Source organism: Trichechus manatus, unplaced genomic scaffold (assembly GCF_000243295.1).
Source record: "Trichechus manatus latirostris isolate Lorelei unplaced genomic scaffold, TriManLat1.0 scaffold00024, whole genome shotgun sequence".
Classification (NCBI taxonomy): Eukaryota; Metazoa; Chordata; class Mammalia; order Sirenia; family Trichechidae; genus Trichechus; species Trichechus manatus.
Genome location: NW_004443960.1, coordinates 18,373,906 through 18,391,021, shown reverse-complemented (window position 1 = coordinate 18,391,021; position 17,116 = coordinate 18,373,906). Strand labels below are relative to the sequence as shown.

At 43.6% G+C, this 17,116-nt stretch overlaps 1 protein-coding gene across 1 annotated transcript in view; it reads right to left on the bottom strand.

Moving 5' to 3' along the window:
- Window positions 1-13,561: 13,561 nt before the first annotated feature.
- ACSM1 (acyl-CoA synthetase medium chain family member 1) overlaps window positions 13,562-17,116 on the bottom strand; it is a 46,874-nt gene continuing 43,319 nt past the window's right edge. Inside the window, exons 12-13 of the mRNA XM_004373308.1 lie at window positions 15,817-15,936; window positions 13,562-13,648 (exon numbers count right to left, since the gene is read on the bottom strand). Of these exons, the coding sequence (XP_004373365.1) occupies window positions 13,562-13,648; window positions 15,817-15,936 (207 nt within the window). The remainder of the gene's footprint in view (window positions 13,649-15,816; window positions 15,937-17,116) is intronic.

The window sequence follows — 17,116 nt, the reverse complement described above, 5'->3', positions numbered from 1 at the left end:
ATCAGTCAATATCGCTAGTGAAATTCCTATTCAAATGCTTCTCTATTTGAGGCCCTGAGTGCTGAGGAGAAGAGACTTTGCTGTGGCTTCTCCAGGCCCCCCATGGTGGAGCCTGAGGTGAAACGGAAGATGCACGCCCCTGTGTACAGGCTGCTGTTCACGTTTTAATGGTTCTTTTTACCTATAGAAGGAGCCCTTGTGGCGCAGTGGTGAAGCGCTCGACTGCTAACCAAAATGTTGGTAGTTGGAACCCACCAGACACTGAGCTGGAGAAAGATGTGGCAGTCTGCTTGCTAAAGATTACAGCCTAGGAAACCCTACGGGGCAGTTCTACTCTGTGCTGTAGGATCGATATGAGTTGCAATGGACTTGATGGCAGTGGGTTTTGGGTTTTTTGTTGTGTTTACCTATAACTTTAAAGTAGCTGGGAAATAGTAAAAAAAAAAAAAAAAAAAAAAAGCAAAGTAGGTGTTTTAAAACACTCAGCATTACTTTGTTTAATTATTTTTCTTTATTAAAATACTAGAAATTACTTCACTTTTAGTGTCCTAGTTTTCATGAAAGTGTTGTTAGTTACAGCGGAGTGGATTCGATTCTGACTCAGGGCAAACACATGTTTGCAGAGTAGAACTGCTCCATAGGGTTTTCAAGGCTGTGACCTTTTGGAAGCAGATTGCCAGACTTGTCTGACAAAACGCCTCTGGGTGGGTTCCAACCACCAGCCTTTTGGCTTATAGTACAGTGCTTAACCATCTGTGCAACCCGGGGAATCCTTATGGAAGCATTAAGAAAAAAACCCCACATTGCTGTCGCATCCAACCGGTAGCAACCCTATAGGACAGAGTAGAACTGCCGCATAGGGTTTCCAAGGAGCGACTGGTGGATTCGAACTGCAAACCTTTTGGTTAGCAGCTATAGCTCTTAATCACTGAGCAAAGAAATTCCAGTTGTCAAGGATTTCATCTTATTGAATCAATAATCAATATGCATGCAAGTAGCAGTCCAGAAATCAAAAAATGTATTGCATTGGGCAGATCTGCAAAAGACCTCTTTAAAGTTTTAAAAACTGAAAGTGTTACTTTGTTGACTAAGATGCCTCTAACCTAAGCCATGGTTTTTCCAGTCGTCTCATACCCATGCGAAAACTGGACAATGAAAAAGGAAAGCAGGAAAATTGTATTTAAGTTGGATGCATAGTCATCAATAATGTTTTTCAAATACAGTTCTTAGTTTGTCTCATTTTCAATTGAGATAATTGCTGTGTTTGACGATTTTCAGGGCCCAGTGATGACCTCCAATAATTTTAAATTTCAGCTTTCTGAACTGTCTTTCATAGGACCCGTTTGTGACCATAAATGTTTAAAAAAAACAATTACCAAGGCTTGTTCCAAGTTGGGATAATACTGTACTGAGCGCAATTCCTGAATCAGATTTAGATGAACAAAGAACGTTGATGTCTGTCTACAGACGTTAAGTCCTGTCTACAGGACTTAAGTTGCTAGGATATTTAAGAGCCAAGCCAATGGCTGTAAATTGGATGTATTCACTGAAAATAAATTTTTTCTGTTAAAAATTTAAGATTTCAAAGCCGTGAATTTTTTTATATCTTCACTACAAAGGTGAAATCAGGATGTCCATAATGTCCTGTTTAAAATATATTTATTCCCATAATAATTGATACTTGGATCCAGTGAGTCATACATTTCCCATTCCTTTACTTTTCTTTATTTTCAAATTCAGAAATATAGTCATATGTCTTGTTAAAGTTTTACATTCACCAAACATGCTTTCAAAGTTACTTTCTCTCGTTTGCTGTAAGCAAGGGGATAGGCCTTCTAGTAAGCATGGAGCTTTATATATAGTCAGGATTTCTCATTGGACAGCTTTATTGACTTTTTCTACTTGGTTCAAAATATCATCCCACACTGAGGAGTTTCATAAAAGGTTGTAATATGTTTGCACAAGTATGCTTTTCATTTCAGCATAGGGGCTTTCTCCATTTGATATTTCATGTGTATTAGTATATCAGTATTGGGATAATATGTGAATTTGTATGGGTATTGCCCTGATTACCATACATCCATTGGGTATCCTTATGTGTTTATAATGTAGTTTTTAGAATACACATGAGAATGTCCTATCTGCTCATTTAATTAAAAAAAAAAGTGATATATCATTTGTTCTGTGTTTTAAAAGGTTGTTGTTACTATTTGCCATGGAATCCTTTCTGACTGACAGCGACTTTATATAACATAATGAGGTCCATTGTTGTGGCTTATTAGCTAAAGTTCCAACATTATACGACTGCCAAAACATCGAGAATCATGGCCCAGGCAAGTTGACACAAAATCTTAACCATCACACAGTCCCACACTAACACACACACAGGCACAGAGACATACACAGATTTCCAAAAATGACACACACCATTCATTAACACAGACACGCAAGTGCACACACACATACCCAGAGAACACAAAGACACAACAGCCACACAAACACAGCACACAATCGATACACTCACAGACTCAGAAATTCAGACAGAGACAGCCACACAGACTACACAACTGCACATATCCACTCGCACACACACACACCCTCTGCCCCACAGGACGCACAGCAAATGGGGCTACAGTCCCAGCATGCCCTGCTCCACAGAAGCTGTCACAACAGGGAGTGCCCTTGCTTTTGCTGACTCTCTATTTTACCAAACACAATGTCCTCCTTCTCTAGTGATTGGTCTTTCCTGATGACATGTCCCAAATAAGCGAGCCAAAGTTGGTCTTGCCATCCTCACTACTAAGGAGTCTTGTAATTGTAATTCTTCTAAGACTGATTTGTTTGTTCTTTTGGCACTCCACAGTATATTCAATATTCTTGCCAACACCACAATTTGAATACAACAATTCTTCTGCTTTCCTTTTTCATTGTCCAATTTTCACATGCATATGAGATGACTGAAAAGACCATAGCTTAGGTTAGGGGCATCTTAGTCATCAAAGTAACATTTTCAGTTTTTAAAACTTTAGAGAGGTCTTTTGCAGATTTGCCCAGTGCAATACATTTTTTGATTTCTGGACTGCTACTTGCAAGCATGTTTGATTATTGATCCAATAAGATGAAATCCTTGACAACTTGAATTTCTTTGCCGTTTATCACGACGTTGTTTATTGGTCCAGCTGTGAGGATTTTTGTTTTCTTCACATTCAGGTGTAATCTATACAGAAGGCTCTAGTGTTTGACTTTGGTGGGTAAGTGCTTCAAGTTGTCTTCATTTTCGGCAAGCAAGGTTGTGTCAGTTGATTACTGAGTTTGTTAATGAGTGTTCCTCCCATCCTGATGGTGTCTCTTTATCATTGTGTAGTATTCCCTTGTGTGAATACACCATAATTGGTTTATCCATTTGTCCATTGATGGACACCTAGGTTGCTTCCATGTTTTTGCTATTGTGAACAGTGCTGCAGTGAACATGGATGTGCATATATCTATTTGGGTGACAGCTCTTATTTATCTTGGATGTATTCCAAGGAGTGGAGTTGCTGGATTGTATGGTATTTCTATTTCTAGCTTTTAACGAAAAGTATACTTGGCTGCTGTTGGGTTGAGTGTTTTGTATATGTCTGTGAGATCGTGTTAGTTGATTGTGGCATGTAGATCTTCTGTTTATTGAGCTGCTTTCTGGATGTTCTGTCCTTCCCTAAAAGTGGTGTGTTGAAGTCTCCTACTATTATTGTGAAGCTGTCTATCTCTTTTTTCAATGCTGTTAGAGTTTGTTTTATGTATTTTGGAGCCATGTCGTTGGGTGTGTAAATATTTATTATGGTTCTGTCCTCCTGGTGTATTGACCCTTTAATCATTATATAGTGTCTTTCCTTATCCTTTGTGGTAGATTTTACTTTAAAGTCTATTTTGTCAGAGATTAATATCGCCACTCCTGCTCTTTTTTTAGTGTTATTTGCTTGATATATTTTTTTCCATCCTTTGAGTTTTGTTTTTTTTGTGTCTTTAAGTCTAAGCTGTGTCTCTTGTAGGCAGCATATAAGCATATAGACAGATCATGTTTTTTTTTTTTTTTTTAATCCATTCTGCCACTGTCTGTCTCTTCATTGGTGCATTTAGTGCATTTACATTCAGCATAATTATCGATAGGTATGAGTTTAGTGCTGTCATTTTGATGTCTTTGTTTTTATGTTGTTGACAGTTTCTTTGTTCCACTTAATTTTCTCCATTGAGTCATTTTTCTTTATGTATGTTCTTTTTGTCTTTTCCTTTGTTGATTTTGTATTTGCTGAGTGTTTATGTTTTTCTTGTTTTTTATTTTGGTGTGTAGGATGGTTCGTTTCCTTTGTGGTTACCTTAATATTGACCTCTATTTTTCTAAGTTTAAACCAGTCTTTTATTTCTTGATATTGCCTTGACTTCCTCACCATATGAAAGTTCTAAGACTGCATTTTTTAGTCCCTCTTTTTTGTTTTAATGTTGTCATCTTTTACATATTGATGTCTCTGTTTCCCTATTTTCAGTGTTTTAGCTTTCATTTATTTTTGTGACTTCCCTATCTGGGTTGATACCTGGTTGCTCTGTCCTGTTTTCTAGTCTCGGGTTGTTCTCTGATGTTATTGATTTTCTATCTGGAGGACTGCCTTTAGTACTTCTTGTAATTTTGGTTTGATTTTTGCAAATTCCCTAAACTTTTGTTTATCTGGAAATGCCCTAATTTCGCCATCATATTTGAGAGACAGTTTTGCTGGATATATAATTCTTGGCTGGCAATTTTCTTCCTTCAAGTCTTTATATATGTCATCCCATTGCCTTCTTGCCTGCATGGTTTCTGCTGGGTAGTCCGAGCTTAGTCTTATTGACTCTTCTTTGTAGATGACTTTTCATTCATCCCTAGCCGCTCTTAGAATTCTCTCTTTATCTTTGGTTTGGCAAGTTTGATTATGTCTTGGTGACTTTCTTTTGAGATCTACCTTGTGTAGGGTTTGATGAGCATCTTGGCTAGATATCTTCTTATCTTTCACAATATCAGGGAAGTTTTCTGCCAAAAAATCTTCAACAATTCTCTGTATTTTCTGCTATCCCCCCCGTTCTGGTACTCCAATCACTTGTAAGTTATTCCTCTTGATAGAGTTCCACATAATTCTTAGGTTTCTTCATTTTGAAAAAATTCTTTTATCTGATTTTTCCTCGAATGAGTTGATGTCAGTTGCTTTATTTTCAATCTCACTAATTCTGACTTCCATTGCCTCAATTCTGCTCCTATGACTTTCTGTTGAGTTATCTAATTCTGAAATTTTATTGTTAATCTTTTGGATTTCTCATTGCTGTCTTTGTATGGATTCTTGCAGCCTGTTAAATTTATCATTATGCTCTGATATAATCTTCTTAAGTTCCTCTATAGCTTTGTCTGTGTGGTCCTTGGCTTGTTTTGTGTTTTGCCTGATCTCCTGAAGAGTTCTGTATATTAACCATTTGCGTTCTACCTCCAGTAATTCCAAGAAGTTCTCTTCCTCCAGAAGATTTCTTGATTCTTTGTTTTCAGAGCTTTCTAAAGCAATCATGGTCTGCCTTTTTATGTAACTTTATATTGACTGTTGTATCTGAGCCATCAATAAGTTACTATATTTGTTTATGTTTGCTTACTGCGTCCTAGCTTCTTTTTTTGTTTTGTTTTGATATACCCAAATATGCTGCTTTTGTTGGCTAGTTTGATTATTGGCACCTTTGAAGCTCTAACGTCTTGTCATCAGGTGGTTAGATCTGTTACTAGGCATGTGAGCCTGCGAATCCGTTTACTTCTCTTGTGTGGATTCAGCTCAGGTGTCCAGGTAGTCAGTTACCAAGTGTGTGCTGCAGGCTTTCACCTACAGTCCTAGACAGGCAGGGGTGATTGGTGTAGGCAGAGGTATCTGGCTGAAGTAGGGGTCACATGCTGAGCAAGGCAGGGAGGTGATGGCTGCCCTTGAGTTTCTGGGAGGAAAGCATGTCCCTGTTCCCTAGAATGCGTAGGTGAGTGGATTTTGCAGCTGGACTGTGAGCACCCAGTGCTGTTGACTGTAAGGACTGGGAGGCACCGCTTATTCATGGACCCCTTTCGTGAGTGACGAGGTGGTGTGGGTCAAGCCACCAGTCCTCAGAACACTGATGTGGGTAGTTGAGGACCCTGGTTAATGGATAGAGCAATGTCAGTGTCCCAAACCTGCCACTCCACCATATAGCTGATACAGTTGAAGTTAGTCTTCAAGTATATACCCTGCTGTACTGTGTTAATGTGGGCCTATGCTACTGAAATGGTCCCACACAGGTCTGTGCAGGGGTGAACATCATTCAAAGTCCGTGGACCCCTTAGGCAAAAGAGCTGTGCCTACACTGAGTTCTCAGCTTAGGGAAGCTGGCAGATTATTTTTTACTTTTTGTTAATTTGTTACCTTTCCAAGGCCAGAGGAATGGCTCAGGGTGCTTGATGGGTCCTACTTCCGGTCCAGGGGATGCGGCAATTGCTGAAGCCAGCTGGGACCTGGTGCAGAGCAGGGAGGGGCAGGTAAATGGGAGAGAGTTTTTTCTCGAAGGGGGTGCTTTTAGATCTGTGCGGTAGGTTAGATGCATGTACTTCTATTTTGCCAATTGAGCATTGCTTTTCACTGGTTCTGGAGTCTTGAGTAAACTCCCCTCCTCTTGGTCTTGCAATGTGGAAAACGAGTCCCGTGTGCTACTGCTTGCCTCACCACGTACGCCAGCCGATCTGGCCTGTAGGGTGCCAGTTCCCACCAGGTCAGGTCTGGCAACTCCTCGCTGCTTCTGAACTGTCTCTCCCTCCCCCTGCCGCTCAGTCTGATCCCTCAACTTTGCCTTTTGATGTTCAGGGCTCCTAGATTGTCATATATCATCGGTTTACTTGTTTTTTTGAGTCTTTGTTGTAAGAGGGACCACAGGAAGCATCTGACTACTCCGCCATCTTGGCCCCGCCTCTAAGCACAGATGTTTTCATTCAGTGTTTCAGCTCGAGAAGTTAGGAAAGGATCTAAAAGTTTATTTGGTTGGGTTGCTGAAGCTTGGATTATGCGGTGGCCTAAACTAAATTAAGTTGAAATACCAGACCTGCCTTGGTATACTGTAGAGGAAGGTATCCAAAGGCTTAGGGAAATTAGCATGCTATAGTGAACTTATTAGGTGAGACCCACAGACCCACACATGTAGTGCCCAGAGGACACACGTTTTACCACAGTGGTGCGGAAAAAATTTGTGAAGGGAGCCCCAGCATCCTTGAAAATTGGTGTGATTGCTATTTTATGTAAGTCAGATTTGACAGTGGGAACTTCCCTAACTAAATTAAAACACCTAACTACAATGGGCTGATCGGACCCCGTGTTAGTAGGGGCCAAGTGACGGCACTCAATCGACAAGGACAAGTTGGGCATGGTTACTGTAATGGACAGCAGATTCAAAGCAGTAATCAGAATAGTCTGACTCTTATGGACTTATGACATTGTCTACTTAGCCGTGGCATCCCTTGGAGTGAAATAGATAGGAAATCTTCTAAATATTTACTTGATTTGTACAGGCAGATGAATTCTAGGTCAAGTGAACAGCAGCCTAACTCGAATCTCCAGAATAGAGAGTCACAGTCCCTCAGTCAATTCCCACACTTGAGTGAGTTTAAAGTCCCAAAACCGCTCAAATGAAGGGGAGGCCAGGTTCCCTAGAGGAAGGACTCTAATACACTGCCAAAAACTTATACTGTTAATCTTTCTCCCAGCCTTCGCCAAAGGGATCTTCGGCCTTTTACCAGAGTGACTGTTCATTAGGGAAGAGGAAATAATCAGACTTTTCTTGGATTACTGGATACTGGCTCTGAACTGACACTGATTCCAGCAGACAGAAGATGTCACTGTGGCCCAGCAGTCTGAGTGGGGGCATATGGAGGTCAGGTTATTAATGGAGTCTTAGCTCATGTCCATCTCACAGTAGGTCCAGTGGGTCCCCGAACCCATCCTGTGATGATTTCCCCAGTTCAGGAATGCATAATTGGAATAGATATACTCAGCAACTGGCAAAACCCCCACACTGGATCCCTGACAAATGGATTAAGGGCTATTATGGTAGGAAAAGCCAAGTGGAAGCCATTAGAACTGTCCCTACCTAAGAAAATAGTAAACCAAAAGCAATATCACATTCCCGGAGGTATTGCAGAGATTACTGCCACCATCAAGGACTTCAAGGATGCAGGGGTGGTGATTCCTACCTCATTCCCATTCAGCTTGCCTATTTGGCCTATGCAAAAAACATGTGGATCTTGGAGAATGACAGTGGATTATCAAAAACTTAACCAGGTGGTGACTCCAATTGTACCTGCTGTTGCAGATGTAGTTTCATTGCTTGAACAAATTAATACATCTCCTGGTACCTGGTATGCATCTATTGATTTGGCCCATGCCTTTTTCTGCATGCCTGTTTTGAAGGACTATCAGAAGGAGTTTACCTTCAGCTGGCAAGGCCAGCAATACACCTTCATTTGCCTACCTCAGGGCTACATCAATTCTCCAGTTCTATGTCATAATTTAGTCCACAGGGACCTTGATTGCCTTTCCCTTCCACAAGATGTCACACTGGTCTGTTACACTGATGACATTATGCTGATTGGACCTAGTAAGGAAAAAGTGTCAGTGACTCCGGACTTATTGGTAAAACATTTGCGTGCTAGCGGGTGGGAAATTAATCCCACAAAAATTCAGGCGCTTTCCACCTCAGTGAAATTTCCAGGGGTCCAGTGGTGTGGGGTATGTTGAGATAATTCTTCTAATGTGAAGGACAAGTTACTGGATCTGGCTCCTCCCACAACTAAAAAGGAGGCACAATGCCTAGTGGGCCTCTTTGGATTTTGGAGACAACATATTCCTGATTTGGGTATGCTTCTCTGTCCTATTTATCAAGTAACTTGAAATGCTACTAGTTATGAGTGGGGCCCGGAACAAGAGAAGGCTCTGCAGCAGGTTCAGGCTGCTGTGCAAATAGCTCTGCCACTTGGGCCATATGATCCAGCTGATCCAATGTTGCTTGAAGTGTCAGTGGCAGAGATGCTGTTTGGAGTCTTTGGCAGGCCCCTATTGGTGAATCACAGCTCAAACCCTTAGGATTTAGGAGCAAAGCCCTGCCATCCTCTGGAGATAACTACTCTCCTTTTGAGAAACAGCTTTTGGATTGTTACTGGGCCTTAGTAGAGACTGAATGCTTAACCACGAGCTACCAAGTCACCATGCGGCCTGAGCTTCCCATCATGACTAGGTGTTGTCTGACCTGCAGAGTCATAAAGTAGAATGTGCACAGCAGCCCTCTGTCATTAAATGGAAGTGGTATATATGAGATTGGACCTGAGCAGGACCTGAAGGCACAACTAAGTTGCATGAGGAAGTGTCCCAAATGCCCATGGTCTCTGCTCCCGTCACATCACTTTCCATCTCTCAGTCTGCACCTGTGGCCTTATGGGGAGTTCCTTATGATCAGTTGACTGAGGAAGAGAAAACTCATACCTGGTTTACAGATGGTTTTGCGCGATATGCAGGCACTGCTTGAAAGTGGACAGCAGCAGCACTACAGCCCCTTTCTGGGACCTCCCTGAAGCACAGTGGTGAAGGAAAATCCTTCCAATGGGTAGAACTTTGAGCAGTGCACCTGGTTGTTCACTTTGCTTGGAAGGAGAAATGGCCAGATGTGTGATTATATACTGATTCATGTGCTGTGGCCGATGGTTTGGCTGGATGGTCAGAGACTTGGAAGGAAAATGATTGGAAAATTGGAGTCAAGGAGCTATGGGCAAGAGGTACGTGGTTAGACCTCTCTGAATGGGCCAAAGAAGTGAATATATTTGTATCTCATGTGAATGCTCACCAAAGGGTGACCTCAGCAGAGGAGGATTTTAACAATCAAGTGGATAGGATGACACATTCTCTGGAAGCCAGTCATCCTCTTCCCCCAGCTACTCCCATCATTGCTTAGTGGGCTTATGAAAAAAGTGGCCACGGTGGCATCAACGGACGTTATGCACAGGCTCAGCAACATGGACTTCCACTCACCAAGGCCGATGTGGCTATAGCCATTGCTGAGTGCCCAATATGCCAGAGACCAACACTGAGTCCCTGATATGGAACCATCCTTTGTGGTAATCAGCCAGCAACTTGGTGGTAGGTTGATTACATTGGACTACTACCATCATGGAAGGGGCAGTGTTTTGTTCTTACTGGAATAGATACTTACTCTGGATGTGGATTTGCCTTCTCTGCACACAGTGCTTCTGCCAAAACTACCAACTGTGGACTTAGAGAATGCCTTATCCACTCTTATGGTATCCCACACAGCATTGCCTCAGATCAAAGGACCTACTTCACAGCAAATGAAGTGCGGCAGTGGGTCCATGCTCATGGAATTCACTGGTCTTACCATGTTCCCCGTCATCCTGAAGCAGCTGGCTTGATAGAACGATGGAATGGTCTCCTAAAGACATAATTACAGCTCCAGCTAGGTGGGAAACTTTGCAGGGTTGGGGCAGTGTTCCTCAGGAGGTTGTATATGCTCTAAACCAGTGTCCAGTATATGTTGCTATATCTCCAGTTGCCAAGATTCATGGGCCCAGGAATCAAGGGGTAGAAATGGGAGTGGCACCACTCACTATTACTCCTAGTGACTCATTCACAAGATTTTTGCTTCCTGTCCCCACTACATTATGCCCTGGAGGTCTAGAGGTCTTAGTTCCAAAGGGAGGAATGCTCCCACCTGGAGACTTATCACTGATTCCCTGAATTCGAAGCTTAGAATGCCACCTTGCCACTTTGGGTTCCTTATGCCTCTGGATCGACAAAGAAGGGAGTTACGATACTGGCTGGTGTGATTTATCCTGATTACCAAGAGGAAATGGGATTGATATTACATAATGGAGGTAAAGAAGAGTATGTCTGGAATGCAAGAAATCCCTTAGGGCATCTCTTAGTACTACCACGCTCTGTAATGAAAGTCAATGGAAAACTACAGCATCCCAATTCCAGCATGACTGCTAATGTCCCAGACTCTTCAGGAATGAAGATTTGGTCACCCCACCAGGTAAAGAGCCACGACCAGCTGAAGTGCTTGCTGAGGGCAAAGGGAATATGGAATGGGTGGTGAAAGAATATGACTACATGACCAGCTGCAGAAACAAGGGCTGTAAGTGTTATGAGTATTTCTGCTTTATATGTGTGCATCAAATATTTTTGTTTTCTTCACTTATAAAATACAAGATATAAACATGGTTTGTGCATTTTTGGTTGTATGTATGATCGTTGTATCATGTTAGGTGCATGTATGACTGTAATTTTCTTTATTCAGAGATTATGTATGATTTAAGGAGATGCGTACAGGTGCCAGGTTGACAAGGGGTAGACTGTGTTGGTTAAGATTGTGTGTCATGTTAGCTGGGCCATGATTCTCAGTGTTTTGGCAGTCATGTAATGTTGTGATCACTTCCCTGTTGAGATTTGATGTGTGATCACCCTGACAATGGGACCTGCTGGGAGTAGCAGTTAGTTGAAAGGGAGTTCCCTTGCATCGAATATAAGCAGACATTCAGCAAAGCTTGTGGGCTTTTGCTTGTTCTGGATCCTGCAGGTAGCTCCTGTTCATCTGACCTCTGGTTCTTTGTACTTGAGCTAGCAGCTTACCTGTGGTCTTGCCTGCCGTTCTTGGGATTCATTGATCTTCGCAGCTTGTGAGCAAGAGCCCTGCTCGCTGACCTGCTGATCTTGGGTTCACCAGCCCCTGTGGCTGTGTGAGTCAGAAGAATCCTCTATCCTGACCCACGGACTTGGGATGTTCCAGCCTCTACAACTGCGTGAGCCATTTCCTTGATATAAAGCTCTCTTTATATATACATACTTATACTTTTTGCTGGTTTTGCTTCTCTAGAGAACTGAGTCTAAGACCATGTATATCTGGGCATGTGTGTCCCTCCTGGAGTGTCTGTGTTTGTGTTTTTGATCTGTGTGTGTGTGAATTTGCTCCTTTGGGTGTTTTTTAGTGTGAATCTGTGTGTGCGTATGTCCATCGTGTGTCAGTTTGTTCTGGGGGCTGTCTTGGTTGACCCTGAGTGTGTGTCTGTGTGTGCATGTGCTCTCTGCACTGTCTATGCCTGGGTCTGCAGTGTGGGGCCATGTGAGCCTGTCCATGAGCCCATACCTGTGTGCCCAGCAGAGGCTGGGTGGCTCTCGTCTGTGCATCTCTGAGCTTGTCATGTCTGTACACTTCCAACTGAGTGTGTGTGTGTGTGTGTGTGTGTGTGTGCGCACCCAGGAACGCACAGCCTCAGAGGGGACTTCTTCGAGGGCCACCCCTGGGGTGGGTGAGAGGAGACAGTATGTCCGTCCTCTTCCCTCAGGTATGACTGGGCCTTTTTGCCCTTGATCCTCTCAGCCTCTGGTGTCCTCCTAGTGGTCCCACTTTAGGCCCCAAAGATGAAGGGAGTGAAAGGTCAGTTCACAGGATCCGCAGCTGGGGGCAGCTGCAGAGGGTTATAGTGAGTGGGAACGGTGTCTGGGGAGGTGTGTGGGCACCTGGGGAGGGGCTTTGGGGGGGGGGTCTGTGTCCCTGCAAGGGTTGATTGAGTGGGTGTCCCTAGAGAGGGCTGGAGGTCTGCAGGGCTGTCTGTCCTTGGGGTGGGGTAAGTAGCTGAGGGTTGGTGGGAGGGTTGGGGGAGTCCTGGATCCCTGGGGAGGGGCTGAGTGGGGGAGATCTCTAGGGAAACACGATGGGGAGGGCTCCTGGGGCCCTGGTTAGGGGTGAGTGGGCAGCAAATCTGGGGAGGTCTGAGGAGTCATTGGCACACTTCAATCCCCAGGGTGCCTTGGTCTCTCACTCAATGTGGTGGCCAGGAACTGGGGCGGCAGCAGCAGCAACAGCATTACTGTCAGGCACAAAGGTGACAGACCCACCGGATGGTGGCAGGTGCTGGCCTATCTGGCCAGCGAGTGCAGCCACCACGCAAGGGCCAAGCCTCCAGACACCTCTCCTGGGCCATCCCTGGGCTCACCCTCCTGTGGGGCCCAGGAGGAGCCCAGCAGGGCCGGAGCCTAGGACCATGTGGAGGTTCTCTCTGCGTCTCAGTGTCCTTGGCCGTGGGAATGGGCACATGGTGCCACCATATGATGCTGGATCCAGCAGGGAGAATCCATCTAGCCTGGGATATTTCGGATTGGGGGTTGGGGAGAATTGCAGAGGAAGTACTGAGAAGCGCTTAGCACAGGCCCAGGCACAGAGCAAGCTCACAAAACAGGGGCGCTGTTGACATTGATGGTGACATTTTATTACCCTCAGCCCTAGTCCTAGTGCTCACCTGGCCAACCCCAAGGGTACAGAGCAGTTGGAGGAGGGGTAGTGACTGAATTTAACTTCAGAGAGGAAAAATGCAGGAGTCTAGGCGCTCCTGATCCCCTTTGAAATCAACTCTCTCAACACACCTCCCTCCAACCACACTGGGGAAACTGAGGCAGCCAGGGGTGTACCCAAGTTCACTTAGTGGGCCTGAGTTGGCTGTTGATTACATCTGCCCAAACTCCTTTTTCCGAAGTTCATGCCGTTTGATCTTGCCAGTGATGGTTTTGGGCAGCTCTGGGACAAACTCCACCTGGACAGGGAGAAAGCAAATCCGACCTGACTCGGTCCTGCTGTCATTTCCTTCCATTTCCCACTCACCTTCTTGTCACCTGCACAGACCCCAGACAGGCTGACACCATGTGGTGACATCTGTGGGGCTCACCAGGTATCTCAGGTCCTCCTCCTGACTCCCCGAGGGTGAATGTAGCCACGTGACTTGCTTTGGCCAGTGAACTGTGAAGTGTGTCACCCCTAGTCAGAAGAGTTCAGAACCCTTCAGATGGGAGGCTGGCCAGCTTGTCTTCCCATCAGCATAGCACCTGGCAGGTGTCTATATGGTAACTGCACCTTGCCCTGGTCCCAGGGTGAGGGGACGTGGAGCAGAGTTCCCAGAAGACCCGTGGTAGTAAACTTTCATCGCTATAGGCCACTAAGACTTTGGGGCTGTTTGTTACCCACATTATAACCTAGCCCACCTAATGCTGCACGTCATTTATTCTGTTCTCTATGAGGCAGCATTGTTGTTGCTGTTAGTTGCCATTGAGTTGGATCCGACTCATGACGACCCCAAGGACAACAGAATGAAACGTTACCTGATCCTGTGCCATCTTCATGATCATTGGTAAGCTCAAGCCCATTGTATTGGCCACTGTGTATTTTAAGTACATTCCAACCTAGGGGGCTCATCTTCCAAAACTACATCAGAAAATATTCTGTTGTGATCCACAGGATTCCCATTAGGTAATTTTTGGAAGTAGATTGCCAGGCCTTTGTTCCTGTTCTGTCTTAGTCTGTAAACTCCACTGAAACCCGTCCACCATGGGTGGTCCTGGTGATGTTTGTAATACTTGTCTGTCAGTTTGTCCTACTGTGGTGGCTTGGGTGTTGCTATGATGCTGGAAGCTATGAGGCAGCATAGCCTAAAACGAAAAGCATGAACTTTGTTGTCAGACACACCTGGGTTTGAGTTCCAGCTCTGCCTTTTGTTAGCTGGAATTTCAGGCCATTTACTTTGTCTGTGTCTTAGTTTCCTGTATGTAGAATGGGTTAGTTATACCATAGCAGGTTGTGGCAAGGATTAAATGAGATAATACTACATGTAGAGCATTTACTACAGGGCCTGGCACATAGAGTAAGTGATTAATAAATGTTAGCCCTATAGCTACATAATATGTATTGATTGTAAAAATTCAAACAATGCAGCAAAGTATTATAAAAGAAGGAAATGTTAAGTCTTTGGCATCTGTATCCTTTCAAACTTTGTTTTTAAGCAAATAGGATCATACTACATATACTATTCCATATTCTACTTTTTTCTCTTAATAATGTACAGTCGAGATCTTTTTATGCCAAAAAATAAAATACATGCATCATCATTTTTAAGTATAAAAAAACCAAAATCATTGCCATTAAGTCGATTCTGACTCGTAGTGACCCTTCAGGACAGAGTAGAACTGCCCCATAGGGTTTCCAAAGCTATTATCTTTACAGAAGCAGACTGTCACATGTTTCTCCCAGGGAGCAGCTGGAGGGTTTGAACTGGTGACCTTTTGGTTAGCAGTCGAGCACTTAAACCCATTGTGCCACTGAGAGGAGCCAATGTTAATTCCATGAATAATTGAATGACTTCTCTGTTTTGGACATTGAGATCAATGATTTTCAATCAATAGGCTGTGGCCCAGTAGTGAGTTGTAAAATGAATTTTGTAATTTGCAAGCAGCATTTAAAAAAATGAAGTAAAATAGAAAATACTGAATGTATTACAAGTTATAAGGATACATATTTTATTAGCTTTTGTAATGTTATATTAATGTATGTATGTATTGGGTTGCAATACAAAATGTATTTCATACTGTGAATCATGTTACAGTAAGTTTGGAAGCTGCTGATTTGGACTTTTTGACATTTTGCAGGATTATAAATAACCATCTTGCATGTATGTCTTTGGACACTTGTCTGATTTTTTTCTTTAGGCTAACTTGCCAGCAATGAGTTTCTTTTTGGTGTCTGACACAGGCTAGACACTCCCATCCAATAAGTCTGCCCCATCCCATCCTAGAGTTGAATTGTTTTTTCTGCAGGGAAAAAAGCTAGTGCTGTTGTTTACCTAAGCTTAGCCCTCTCCACCCTGGCGGACTCGGGAGAGCTGAGCACCAGAACGAGCCAGGAGGGCCAGACCCCATCCATCTGCATGCTCACCTTCCTTGGGTACTTGTATGGGGCTGTCACTCCCTTCACGTGCTGCTGTAGCTCCTTGGTGAGCTGGTCCCGGTCATGGGACAAGAACTCTGGGGCCAGGACGATAAACGCCTTCACCATCTGCAGCACGGGAGTGAAGTCACAGTGAGTGCCAACAAATTATACCCCTACCCATTTCCTTTGAGTTGATTCCCACCCATAGAGACCCTATAGAACAGAGTAGAACTGCCCCATAGGGTTTCCAAGGCTTTATGGAAGCAGAGTGCCACATCTTTCTCCCACAGAAGGGCTAGTGGATTCAAACTGCCAACATTTTGATGAGGAACGTAGTGCTTAACCACTGTGATACCAAAAATGTAATGCTTATTGAATGAATGGAAAAGCAAGGTGATGCTTGAGACTTATACTTGATAAGAGTATGGAGACTTTGGAAAAGGAAAGGATCAGGTTCAAATCCCACTGTTTCATATTCCATCTATGTCCTTGGAAAATTATTTCATTCTCTTAACTTCAGTTTCCTTGTCTATGAAACGGGGACAATAAAAGTTTATCACTTAAACAAATTATGGTATATTCACATAATGGAATACTACGCAACGATAAAGAACACGATGAAGCCGTGAAACATAACATGGAGGAATCTGGAAGGCATTATGCTGAGTGAATTTAGTCAGTCACAAAAACAAATATTGTAGAAGACCACTATTATAGCAACTCAAGAAAAGGTTTAAACACAGAAGAAAACATTCTTTGATGGTTACTAGGGTGGGGAGGGAGGGTGAGGGTTATTTACTAACTAGATTGTAGACAAGAATTATCTTAGGTGAAGAGAAGGACAGCACACTCTACAGGGGAAGTCAGTACAACTGGATTAAACCAAAGCTAAGAAGTTTCCTGAATACAGTCAAACACTTTGAGGGACAGAGTAGCAGGGGTAGGGGTCTGGAGACCATGCTTTCAGGGGACATCTAGGTCAATTCACATAACAAAAGCTTATTAAGAAAATGTTCTGCATCTTAAAAGCTTGCAAGTGGCCATCTAAGATGCATCAGTTGGTCCCAACCATCCGGAGTAAAGGAGAATGAAGAACACCAAAGTCACAAGGAAAGTATTAGCCCGAGAGACAGAACGGGCCGCATAAACCAGAGACTTCATCAGCCTGAGACCAGAAGAACTAGATGGTGCCTAGCTACCACCAATGACTGCCCTGACAGGGAACACAAGAGAGAGTCCCTGATGGAGCAGGAGAAAGGTGGGGTGCAGAACTCAAATTCTAGTAAGCAGACCAGACTTAATGGTC